At 35.3% G+C, this 13,500-nt stretch overlaps 1 protein-coding gene across 2 annotated transcripts; it reads left to right on the forward strand.

Moving 5' to 3' along the window:
• The first annotated feature begins 443 nt into the window (after positions 1-443).
• On the forward strand, positions 444-7,641 carry LOC140814350 (probable glutathione peroxidase 2). 2 transcript variants are annotated; one of them, XR_012114096.1, is made up of 7 exons: positions 444-792; positions 5,078-5,154; positions 5,726-5,787; positions 5,859-5,977; positions 6,412-6,579; positions 6,665-7,281; positions 7,352-7,641. XR_012114096.1 is itself a non-coding variant. In XM_073173299.1 (7 exons), the coding sequence occupies exons 1-6, from the start codon at positions 649-651 to the stop codon at positions 6,689-6,691; spliced, it is 597 nt and encodes a 198-aa protein (XP_073029400.1). In that variant the 5' UTR covers positions 444-648; the 3' UTR covers positions 6,692-6,705; positions 7,450-7,641. The 2 variants fall into 2 exon arrangements, 1 of the variants encoding a protein (XP_073029400.1); XM_073173299.1 differs by having other exon boundaries at positions 6,665-6,705; positions 7,450-7,641.
• Positions 7,642-13,500: the final 5,859 nt, after the last annotated feature.

Below are 13,500 nucleotides of genomic sequence, written 5' to 3' on the forward strand. Positions count from 1 at the left end.
CTTTGAGTCCGTACATCAAGACTCATCAAATATGTTCGTTGCAGTTGAATCCATTCTTCGATATTTATGACTTGTCTTTTCTGACAGTCATTCTGAAACGTATTGACTTTAAATTATGCTGCAACGTCCATTATTGTTCTTTGACTGAACAATTGCTTTATTTAAATGTGCTCGGCTGGATTCCACTTAGATAAGCTTGTCGTGTTCTGCAAACTGATTTGCGCTTAACTGATGTTATGAACTGGTCTTGAACTGATATGGTGAAATCATTTGGCTCGTCTGCTGAATTGATTTCACTGATTCAGTTGAACTGCTTTTGAAAGTCTTCTTACATCCATATTTTATTTTTATTTCTTGAATTTTTACTTTATCACTTTATTTTTTTTATCTTTAGTTTATCACATTTTTTGATATCCAATTTAAAATACGATCATGTTGTTACATCAGCCCCACCCAATCAAATTGACCAATCGATCGGTTGGTAAAAACGTACCAATGGTAGATGGTAGATGATGATGCTTAAATGGCTGCCATCCAGAATTTAATACGTTACGGGACTCACGAAAATTAATGGCGATGAAATGCAAAACCTGTCCCGGTTCCTCGTCTAAGCTTCATCGGCTTCCAGTTCCAGCCGACAATTAACGAATGAAAAGCATGGGTATTTACAGATTAACAAACTTGGTATCTCTTCTATTTCTTGGACTTGCTTTCCTGTTGTATTACAGGTATCCTCCTGCTATTAGTTCGTGTGAAGATTGCCCAAAATCCATCTACGAGTTCACCGTCAAGGTGGGTTTTTTTTGTGCACTAGAGTTTATTTCAAGATTCTGTTTGTTTATTGGGTAATGGATCTTTTATTTTTCTGGGATCTATGATTTCTTCTCAGTTGAATGATGCGTAAGACTCATCCACCTAATTTTATTTGTTGCTACTTGGGTTCTTTCTTCTAGGTGTATCCAATGCTGAATGTACTTTTCGCTATTCTGTAAATGATAACGTTTTAAGCATATATTTGCAATTTCTATAAGAAAATGTAGACAAATATGAAGCTATCGGCTGAGTTTTCTGGAGAGCAAATCCATCTTATTTGATCACTTCAAGACTGTAGAAGATATGCAGATTGATATCACACGCATAAGAACAATGAACACAAGAGTTTGTACGTGGCTCGGCCAAATCAGAGCCAACATCCACGGAGACACTATTATTGATCAATATACAGAGATACAATAAAACAATTCATCAATGAACTCACTCAGATTTCTTCCAGAAATACTCTTTTGAATTCGCTCAGTTGTTTTCTATCTCACGCTGATTCACTCTCATCAATAATCAGATTGTAGCTTCTTTTGTTATGCATGTACTGCCCTTCTCCAGCCTTTATATATTCAGATTCCTCAAGATGAGTTGCTACCTGCACTCCCAGTTGCACAATCAGTGACACACTAGCTTGTTATCAGTTTCAAGAACCAACTCCAACTGCCGCTTTTATATTCTTGATTGATGACCGAGTGCAATCTTTATCTAGTGTAGATGACTTGGCACTTAGAGTTACAATTATCCACCTTGCCATTTATCTACCTTTCGATAATATTGTCTCTCTCGCCTCATTTCATCTATGGTTCTGCATCGTTTGTCGTCCTATCAAGTTTTAAACAGTAATCAAACTTGTTGCTTTGGAGGACTTTAGTACATACATCAATCGGATTATGTGTAGAGTTGATTTTCTTCACATGTACAACCCCTGAATCGATGATGTCCCAAACGAAATGGACTTTAACATCTACGTGTTTGGACCTCTAATGAAATACTAGATGTTTAGTTAAGTGGATCAATGACTGTCTTGTTTTTTTGCTAAATGTGTTTAAAATATTTACAAGAATGAATATTTAATTTTAAACTATTTTTAAGAGATGTTTTATTTGTTATAGATTTGGTTAAAAATATTGTTTCAATTTCCATGCTTCACAAAGATGGATTTTCTTGTTATCTTGCTAAAGATGTTTAAAATATTTACAAGAATGAATGTTTAATTCGAACGAGCGAATAGAAAACGATCTCCACAACTTGAAAATAAAAGATATTTCACCTAACATTGTCCAAGTTAACACGATTTCAATAACATACAAAAGAAAACATGATAGCATAAACCAATCAAAGTTATGACACGCTAGGCTAGGACATATTCCAAAGAAAGATGCACAAGCTAGTGGGAGAGGGTATTTTCATAAACTATCTTGAGACATATGAGTCATATCTAAAAGGAAAATGACCAAAGCCTTTTCCTAGGTGGTGCTTTCTCTTGGAAGAGTTTAAAGCAAGACACCACAGTGGATTCAACCACTGAGATCGAATATATAGCTGCATCAGCTGCAACGAATGAGGCTATTTGGATGAGGAATTTCGTCCAAGAGTCGAGCGTTATTCCAAATAGAGTTGATCCAGTCCCGGTGTACTGCGGCAACAATAGTGCCGTTGTGCAAGCAAAAGAGTCAAGGTCTCATCGGCGATCCCAACATATACCGAGCAAGTTCCACATCATCATGGAGATTGTGGGAAGAATAGATATATCGGTATAGAGAGTCGTTTCTGCAGATAACTTTGTTGATACACTGACGAAGCCCCTGCCAAAATCACTGTTTGAAAAACATCGTGAAGCAATGAGTTTGAAATCTATCGGTAGTTGGCTATGTTCAGGTGGGACGATATATGAGTAGGTGCCCGTAAAGTCAACTTAAGGCTTGAACGTTATTGACTCTTGTGTGATAAAAAATCTTTATTTAATAATATTTTACGACTTAATACATTCTAGCATTTGCTTTATCTGTATACACTGGCAAATTGCATACATAAAGATTTTGAATATAATATAGTACAATGAGGTCGTACTTGTCACGTTGATCAAGAAACACGTTTTAGTTACCTTATATTCTAAACTCATTCATAATCGATTCAGCTGTCTAAAATAAGAATAAAAGTCGTTCGAGTTCGAGTTCGAGACTAGCATATGTAATATTATACGCCACGTTTCATTGGTATGAACATGAAGATGTCAAATCATAAATATGGGTGATTATATGATGAGTCACTAAGCAACTCTCTCTCTCAAACTTTCCAAGTGTATATTTATATGCAACTCTCGATACACCAATGGTTGCAAATTCGATTAATATGCATAAATTGAAGGGATTTTACAATATACCACTTCAAGACTATAGAAGATATGCAGATTGACATCACATACATAAGAACAATGAACACGAGATTTTACGTGGTTCAGCCAAATCAAAGCCTACATCCATTGAGACACTATTATTGATCAAGATACAAAGATACAATACAAAAATTCCTCAATGAACTCACTCATTTTCTTCCACAAATAGTCTACTGAATTCACTCATTTCTTTTCTATCTCACACCGATTCACTCTCATCAATAATCAGATTGTAGCTTCTCTTGTTATGCATGTCCTGCCCTTCTCCAGCCACCATGGTTTGCAGAAACGGTATCTGGCCGTTCCGGAACGGGAACGAAGCCTACCTTGACGAAGTTCCGGGGTTTGAACGTTGATGCTTTGGATCGTTGTTACGTAGATAGAAAACGCCGTGTTATCGGTGGAGCGGCACGGATCGACGAAACGACATAAAAATGGAACGTTAAAAATAAAAAAACAAAAACGATATTCAAGTCCTCGACCCCGAGCTCGACCCACCTCGGGGTCGAGTTCTTTCTTTGGGTCGAGCTAGATTGGGTCGAGTTCTTCACAACTTTTATAAAGAGCTCGACCCAAGAGATCTTTCAATTTTTTTTTTAACCCAAGAGCTCTTTACAACTGGGTCGAGCGAGTGGGTCAAGCTCGACCCAAACTCTTCGGTCGAGTTGAAGAGCTCGACCCACTCTTCTGGGTCGAGTTGGTTGATCTAGATACAAAATATCTTTTCAAATAATGTCTCATAGTGAATCTACATCTGCGAGATATCTTTTCAAATAATGTACATTGCATTGCTGTAAAATAGTTTATTATTTGATTTGAAAGCACCGTGTAAAGCTTAAATTTACCATTTTCTTGATTTGCATATCACACACGTATCCATACTCAATTTTGTAGCTTGAATTATGCCGTACTCAGAATTATAAAGTATGGATATATTGTGTTTTCTTTTGAAGTAATACATTATATTTCTTTATCTTTGTATTTTTAATTTCGAAGTTGTTGAAATTTGATAAATATTTGGGCTTTTGGTGTTTTATTTGAATTTTTTAATTTTGTATAAGTCAATATAAGTATTCTAAATCTTTGCGTGGTGTTTTCTAGAATTCTGGAGATTATAAAGTTAATATTTGCGTTGAAAGACACGAAATTTTATAAGTAACAATATCTTCTTTCTTCAAATTAAATTTTTTTCAAAAGTTTAATTGATAATAACCCAAAACTTTCTTAATAGTATATTTCAATTTTGAGAAGGTCGTGAAAATTTCGATATATAACATAGATATGATTTGTGATTCAATAAGGTGTGAATAAAAATTTAAAAATTATATTTACTATCTTGTTTTCATCAAATAATCTATTTAAATGATATTTATTTTGATTTACATATTTTTAAATATTTTTTAAAAAATTTCAATTTATATTAATTTTTAAAAAATATTCGCGTCGTGGCCGTTCCGTGAAATGTCATGACAACCAGAACGGTGACTTCGCGACGGTCTCCGTGACCGCAATTGCGAACCATGCCAGCCACTAAATATTAAGACTCCTCGAGATGACTTGCTACCTGCACTTCCAGTTGCACAATCAGTGACACACTACTAGCTTGTTATCGGTTTCAATAACCAACTCCAACTGACACTTTTATATTCTTGATGATCAAGTGCAATCTTGATCTGGTGTTGATGACTTGGCACTTAGAGTTACAGAAAACAAAGATAAACTGTCACTGGCATTGGGAATTCTGGTTGTTTTCTGTGGATACTTTATTTAGCTGATCAAGATAGAATGATTTCGAATGACTTTGATGTAGAATTACTTACGTTATATGGTCGTGTTGCTGCTTAATGAATAAAATTACAGGACATTCATGGAAATGATGTGCCTTTGAGCAATTACAAAGGGAAGGTGCTCCTCATAGTAAATGTTGCTTCAAAATGGTAAGCCTAAGACTTCTCGTGCCTTCAACTTTTTTCCCCTGAATTCTTTTAATGCTGTTCTGCTCATGTTCTTGATGGGCTTTAATTTGTTCTCTCTCCTTTTCTGAATTGTGCGGAATCTTGAAATTCAACTCAGTAACAAGGTAGGTTATTCTTATGCCTTTGGTCTATATGAATGGACCGAGTGTTATGTTCTTTCACTTAGCCAAAAGTGCGCTACAACAAAGGCCTATTGACTTCCGACTGCAAATTAGTGGAATCTGTTAACTTTATTATAGTTCCAACACGTACGGATCTGAAATTCGTTGCTTATTATCTATATGTGGCACATATATTTTCGCCTTTCCGGTGATTTTCTTGGAAAAATATGGATCTAACATGACTTGATTAATGTTATTCAACTTTTTATCACTTGTTTTTCAGGTCAGGAACTACTTAAGTTCTGGTGTATTACTAAATTTATTGGCAACTTTCTGTGAAAGAAATACTTCGTTTTTTGAAATCAAGTATTGCGGTAGCCTTAATATTCTGAAGTTGAAGCTAAAACCTTGGCACATTTCCTCTCTCACAGTGGCTTGACTCAGTCGAATTACAGGGATCTGAATATTTTATATGACAAGTACAAGCATCAAGGTTTGTCTGATACTTATGTATGTTATTGTCTCTTGGGGTTGTCTTTAAGTGTTTTTGTGTTTTCGCCGCAGGCTTCGAAATATTAGCATTTCCTTGCAATCAGTTTGCCTGGCAAGAACCAGGTACTAGTGAAGAAATTCAAGAAGCTGTATGCACCAGGTTTAAAGCTGAATTCCCAATATTTGAAAAGGTATTTGTTTTTAAGGTAGCCGGTTGTCACATATTATCGTCATTTCAATTTGATATAGTATCTTACTCTCCGACTTTCTTAACCGACTAACAAATTATCCAGTATCTAACTCTTCATTTTATGAAAAGTCAATATTGTCAGTCGATCCATTGCTTTGCCTAAAAAGGGGAAAATATCCTTGCATTTGTATTGTGGCTAATTCAATTTTTCTCGAGGTCTAAGACCACCGAATCTGAAGCAGCACAAGACCAAAATAACAATCTTATGTTGTCTTTTTACATTGAGTGGAACTTCTCTTAACATTGTTGGGAAAAGATAGTTTTAAGTTTCAACGTATCATTATTTATGCTTTCTGATGTCTGCGTTTTTTCTCCTTACTCGTGTAAAATGCATGTCGAAACTTGTGACAAAATTTTACTTCGTTAACATCTCAGATAGATGTCAATGGAAAAAATGCAGCACCCCTTTACAAATTCTTGAAGTCACAAAAAGGCGGATTATTGGTCGACACTATAAAGTGGAATTTTACGAAGTTTTTGGTTAACAAAGAAGGAAAAGTAGTTCAGAGATATGCCCCGACAACACCACCTCTCGAGATTGAGGTAGTTCAATATGTTCATCCTTTGTTTAGTCATAAGTTCTGTAACCGCATATCGATTTTCATATGTTCGAAATTTTCTTGAGCAGAACGACATACAAAGTCTTTTGGATTGATCTGGAATATCCAGGTTTGCTAAACTCTTATTCCGATTGTTTCTTTATATGTTTACTTCATATACATCAGAATTCGTGTGTAACCTACTTTTAAACAAGTAGATGTTCAAGAAACTGGGATTAGCCCTCATGTCTCTCAGAATAACAATTTTGGTGTTGTTTCATGAATCATGAGATTTGTTTAATTCACTTTATAATAATGAGTTAGTCGATTCAAGCTCATCAACCCCAAATTAAAGAAGTTTAAGCTCACTAGCTCACGCTTTGGACGGTTGATTCTGTTTGGTAAATATGTCCGAGCAGTTCGATATGTGAGCTACGGCTTATAAATGTGTATGAGTTTCATGATAACTATGCTACCATACACTTGTACACACTACAAAATGAGTACCTAATCTCTGTTATATAATGTACACATCATACATGTGGTTTTACATTCGATCACCATATGGAGGTTATTTTTTAAATATGTCTCTGTGGAGGGTTATTTAAACAAAAAATCCCCTGTATATGTTGTCAAAAAAATCTCCAGCTCTGAGAAACTTGATCTCGATCGAGTTCGTTTATAAGCCGACTTGATGTTGCCACGAGTCTTATCTTTCTGCCATAATAGTGATTCAAGGTCCACAAATTCTTTATATTTGTATACACCTTTTAGAGCCAGATAATTTTCTATTTATGATGGGGGCAATACTCTGTAGGAAAATTAAATTTTTATAAAATTTGTGATTAGAAATTCATTATTTACATTTACTCAGCTGATGCAAACAAGGATTTGATGTGATAAAGCCCAGCACTGATTCACTTGGGAGCATTTAAGCGTCTGGTGTATTGTTTGGTAGTTGAATTGGCTTGGCTATCAGATTTCTATCCATTTTCAGTGCATTTGTATCCAGTCATGTTAAAAAAATTTGTTATTATTTTAAATATATTATAGAGAATTTCAAACTCATCTCCTTTGAATTTTAATAGTAATTATCAAGTATTTCTAATGTATCTTAACAGTGGTATCATTTGAAATTCATTATTGAAAAATAATTCTTTCCATCCAAATAATTTAAATTTTGAATTTTTAAAAATATTTTCTCATATATTCAAGGATTTTATGGATGAAGACCGTGTTCTACTATTTTATCATAATTTTGTGCATTAAATAATTGTTTTTTAGATAATATTGATAATTGGATTTTACATGCAATCTTGCATCCTCTACAAATTCGAATGCTTTCAAACTATTTGTATGACCACTTCAAAATTGGAACATTCTCCTTGATTTTTTTTATTTATGCTTATTTATATGATAATTTATCCAACAAAAATAGAAAACTGATCACAAAATTAGGAAATTTATTTTATAATTAATTAAATTAATATTTTTTTGATAACCATATCAAAAAATTTGCAATTTTTGTTTTAAAATAAAAGAAACCAATAGCCCCATAAAACAATAAACAATAAAAATTGTTGGGATATCGATAAGAGCTTAGAGATGGTGTATGAACTCTTTTTAGATATTTTGTATTTGTAAAATTTGAACTCACTTTAATAGTTATTATTGTTAAAACTATTTCTTGAATTGCTAGACTTAAATGGACCACTAAAATGAATTTGAGCGTGGAACGATTCGACTAAACTAGTAATATAACATATATTAAATGCAAGAAATCAATTATCACAAATGTTAGATAAAATAAACAGAGAGATTGAGTTAATGCACAAGTAAAAGGGACTAGATTTTGGGTTTTTTTTCAAAAAATAATTTAATTTTTAAAATTAATTTCAAAAATAATTTTAAAAAAAAGGTATGCAAAAATACCCCAATCCGCGCTTCGGAAGCAACGTCCGCGCGACGGAATATTTAGCGACGGAATATATATCAAAATCGTCCCTTAAATTGAATCAGCGACAGTTTGCTAATTTTAGCGACGGTTTATTAACTGTCGCTAAAATGGAATCAACCGTCGTTATTCCGAAATTTTGTATATTCATTAACGTCGTACATTGCACGCTACAGATAATTGTATTAACGGTGTGCATATGCACGCCGCAGATAATAGTATTAACAGCGTGCACATGTATGCCGCAGATGATCTTGAACTTTCAACGGCTTGCATCTTTGCAGCATGCAATGTGCGCTGCGGAAAAAGAATTTGCGCGCTGTGAAAAACCATTTTTGTTGTAGTGAAGACAGAAAAAAAACAGACAAAAATTCTTCACGAAATAAGTTTTTTCAGGAACCTCTACTATTCAACCTGGTGTTTTCAGTGATTCAAGGATGACTGACTTTTTGTCTGTTTTTTTCTATTTCGAATAGTAGAGGTTCCTGAAAAAACCAGGTTGAATAGTAGAGGTTCCTGAAAAAACTCATTTCGTCATGAATTTTTGTTTGTTTTTTTCTATGTCTTCACTACAACAAAAATGGTTTTTCGCAGCGCGCAAATTAATTTTCCGCAGCGCACGTTGCATGCTGCAAAGATGCAAAGCCGTTGAAAGTTCAAGATTATCCGCGGCGTACATGTGCACGCTGTTAATACTATTATCCGCGACGTGCGTTAATACAATTATCTGTAGCGTGCTAATGAATATACCAAAATTTCGGCATAGCGACGGTTTTTGACCCGTCGCTAAAATTAGCGACGGATTATAACCGTCGCTGTTTCCATTTTAGCGACGATTAATAAACTGTCGCTAAATGTTAGAAAATGTTAAGCGAGTAATTTGAACAACAGTTTGTCACAGATAAGGGAGGAAACAGAAAGACGTATTCAATTTTGTGAAGGCAGAGAGAAGAGGGCAAATTGAAATTGTTCAAAATTCAATTTATTTGGTATAAAGACCCTCGCAGCAACGGTAACAAAAAAGATTTGTGATTCCGGAACGTTGCACAGTAACGGTAAAAAAGTTTTCGGAGTCAGCGGTTATTATTTTCGAAATATATCTTGCTTAACCACAATTTTACCCCTCATAACAAATGGTAAAGGACAATTCCAGTTACAACAATTTCAAAGAACAACCAAATCAACCCCACATCGAGTACACCCCATATCCATAAGAAGTCACTTCTTTTTCAACCTGGTCAAATAAGGTACTTATCAACCATCATGAGTCAACACGGATATGTCACTGTATATGATGAATTCACGAAAAAAAAATCAATATGCATGACCTACATATGCCTCTAATATGATGATTTTTCAAAATTTCAGGTAGTGCATAACTTTGTGCGGTGTCTAAACTTGGTGTTGGCAACACCACTGAGTTTCATTCAATCTTCCATAAAGTTTTCTTTTGATTCAGAAATGGCAGCTTCCACACTAGAAGAACGGTCTTCAAAGGACTTCTCTTGGTAGCCTTTTCCATTACTATTTTTTACTTAGAAGTGGTAGCTCTCACACTAGAAGAACGGTCTTCAATGGACTCCTCTAGGTAGCTTTTTCCATTTTTCTTCTAAACATTTTTTTTTCTTTTCTGTTTTTCTCCTTATGCTCACATTTTCCAAGTCACTTTTTCACATTGGACAAGATCACTACTTCCATGAATATCCTCAACTACTTGATGGCTTGGATTGAGCATAACTTATTCATCAACATTTGATATGAAGTATGAATACTCAGAAGGTACCTTTCAGAAATTTGTCTTTACTGTTCAGTCATTGCACGAAAAAAAAAAAAGGATGATTATGAATATGCAGTATGCCTAAACATCCTAATAATAGTCATGCACAAACGAATGTTGTCTCTGGTGTTGGCAACACCACTGACAACACAGACCAAATGTTTTTAAAGTACACACATGCTGAGAGATTTCCGAAAATTGGAAAATCTCTCAAAATCCAATGGTTTCGTGAAGATATAGGCCAACTGATTTTCAGTCCTGACAAACTCCAGTCGAATAATACCTTTTTCAACCAAGTCTCGAATAAAATTATGTCTTATATCTATGTGTTTAGTTCGAAAATGTTGAACAGATTTCTTTGAAATGTCTATGGCACTAGAGTTATCACAATACACAATCATTATGTCACTATAGAACCCATAATCATTAATCATTTGATTCATCCACATAAGTTGAGAACAGCAACTGGCAACTGCCACATATTCAGATTCAGCCGTAGACAGGGAGATACAGTTTTGTTTCTTGCTAGCCCATGATACAAGATTAATTCCTAAATAAAAACACCCTCCCGAGGTGCTTTTTCTATCGTCTAAATCACCAGCCCAGTCAGAGTCAGAGAAACCTACCAGGTTTGTGTTTGTGTCATGAGTGTACCACAAGCCAAATTCTAGCGTACCTGCAATGTATCTTAGTATACGTTTCACAGCTTTTAGGTGCGAAATTTTCGGATCTGCTTGGTACCTAGCACATAAGCACACACTGAACATAATATCGGGCCTAGTAGCAGTTAAGTACAGAAGACTCCCAATGACGCTACGATACATGGTGTTGTCAATACCTTCGGCAACACCATCCTTAGACAACTTTTCACTCGACCCCATAGGAGTTCTCACATGTTTTAAGCTGTCGGTAGAGAACTTTTTGATCAAATTTTTTGCATACTTGGACTGACACAAGAATATACCATCATGCAATTGCTTAACTTGTAATCTAAGAAAGAAATTTAGTTCTCCTACCATGCTCATTTCGAATTGAGACGACATGCAGTCCACAAACTTATTCACAAGTATTTGAGCTGACGCACCGAAAAAAATATCATCAACATATACTTGACAGATCAAAATATCATTATTTAGTTTTTGAATGAAGAGGGTTTTGTCAACCTCACCTCGTTTGAACCCCAAGTTTATCAAATAGTCATCTAACCTGTCGTACCAAGCCCGTGGAGCATGTTTCAGTCCATACAGGGCTTTTTTTAGTTTGTAGACATGGTCCACATGGTGAGGGTATTCAAATCCCTTCGGTTGGCAAACATATGCTTCCTCATTTAAAATGCCATTCAAGAAAGCACTTTTCACATCCATTTGATACAATTTAATATGCATATGACATGCAACAGCAAGTAACAATCGGACAGACTCTATTCGTGCTACAGGTGCGAAGGTTTCATCAAAATCCACCCCTCAACCTGTGTATACCCTTGAGCTACCAATCGAGCCTTATTTCGAATAATGTTACCAGATTCATCTGTTTTATTTTTAAATATCCATTTTGATCCAATAATATTGAAGTTCGAAGGTCTGAGAACTTAGTCTCACACATCATTGCGGACAAATTGTTCTAGTTCCACATGCATGACATTGACCCAAAATTCATATTTTAATGCATCATTAAAGGTTTTGGGTTCAATCAAAGATATAAAGCAAGAGTGACCTACTTGTGAAAACGTGGAGCTCATGCATACCAACCCGATCATTTTTCGGTAGTCAACCTTCTCCTTTGTCCTTGTCTATATATCTTCATACACTTCGCCAATGATTTGTAATGATGGGCGATTCTTTTGAATTTTACTGGGAATCTCGTTCCCTCTGTTAATTAGTTCATCATCATCGTCATCATCAATATCTTCATTTTCCATGACTTCAGTTCTGTTAGGAGTCGGTGTTGTCCCTGGTGTTGTTTCACTGGTCCCAACACCATTTTCAACACCAGTACTGGTCATTTGCTCTTCTATTTCCAGCAGTCATTCGGTGTCATCCTCCTTTGTTTTTCGTGTTAGACCTGCAAGATCATCAAAAACAACATTAATAGATTCAATGGTTGTTCTTGTTCTTAAATTAAACACATGATAAGCCCGACCATTCATTGAATATCCGAGAAGTAAGCACTTATCACTTTTGGAGTCGAATTTTGCAAGATGTTCTCGATCATTTAGAACGTGGCAAACACATCCGAAAACATGAAAGTATTTGAGATTTGGTTTCCTCTCCATGATAATTTCATAGGAGGTCATGGTGGAGTCACTCCTTAGAAACACACGATTGGAAATGTGACAAGTTGTGTTAAAGGCTTCGGCCCAAAACCTTTTTGACACATTCTTTGAACTTAGCATGACCCGTGCCATTTCTTGAAGAGTTCGATTCTTCCTTTTGGCTATTCCATTTTATTGAGTAGTTTTAGGGGCAGAAAATTCATTAGAGATTCCTTTCTTTTCGCATATGGAAGTAAAAAGAGAATTTTCAAACTCTTTTCCATGATCAGTCCGTATTTTAACTACCCTCACATCATGCAAATTAGTTATTCCGACATGCAATTTCTTGAAGACATCAAAAGTATCTGATTTTTCTCTTATAAAGCTTACCCAAGTGAAACGAGAAAAATCATCAACACAAACAAATGAGTATTTCTTACCACCCAAGCTTTCAACATCCATTGGACCCATTAGATCCATGTGCAGAAGTTCAAGACGCCGTGTTATCCCAAAGTGTTGCAACACTGGGTGTGCAACACGGGTTTGTTTACCTTTTTGACACGGTCCACAGACATATGTATTACCTGAGCTCAGATTGGGTAAACCTCTCACAACATCAAACTTACACGAATTCTTCAAGGTTTTGAAACTCACATGTCCCAATTTTTGGTGTCATAGGTCCAGATCACTCACCGTAGCACTTCGGCACTTATCACCTTCTCCCATCAGATAACAATTGTCAGCAGATCGAGTACCTGGCATTACACAAACATTGGCATCATTAAGAACTCACAGTTATTTTTGTTGAACTTAACATGTAAATCATCGTCACAAAGTTGACTTATTCTTATCAAGTTCGAATTAAGTCCTTCAACGTGCAAAACATTATGAAGTTCAAGAATGCCATCAACATTCAGTGTTATTTTCCCTACTATTCTTCCTT

This window comes from Primulina eburnea, chromosome 15 (genome assembly GCF_022965805.1).
Source record: "Primulina eburnea isolate SZY01 chromosome 15, ASM2296580v1, whole genome shotgun sequence".
Classification (NCBI taxonomy): Eukaryota; Viridiplantae; Streptophyta; class Magnoliopsida; order Lamiales; family Gesneriaceae; genus Primulina; species Primulina eburnea.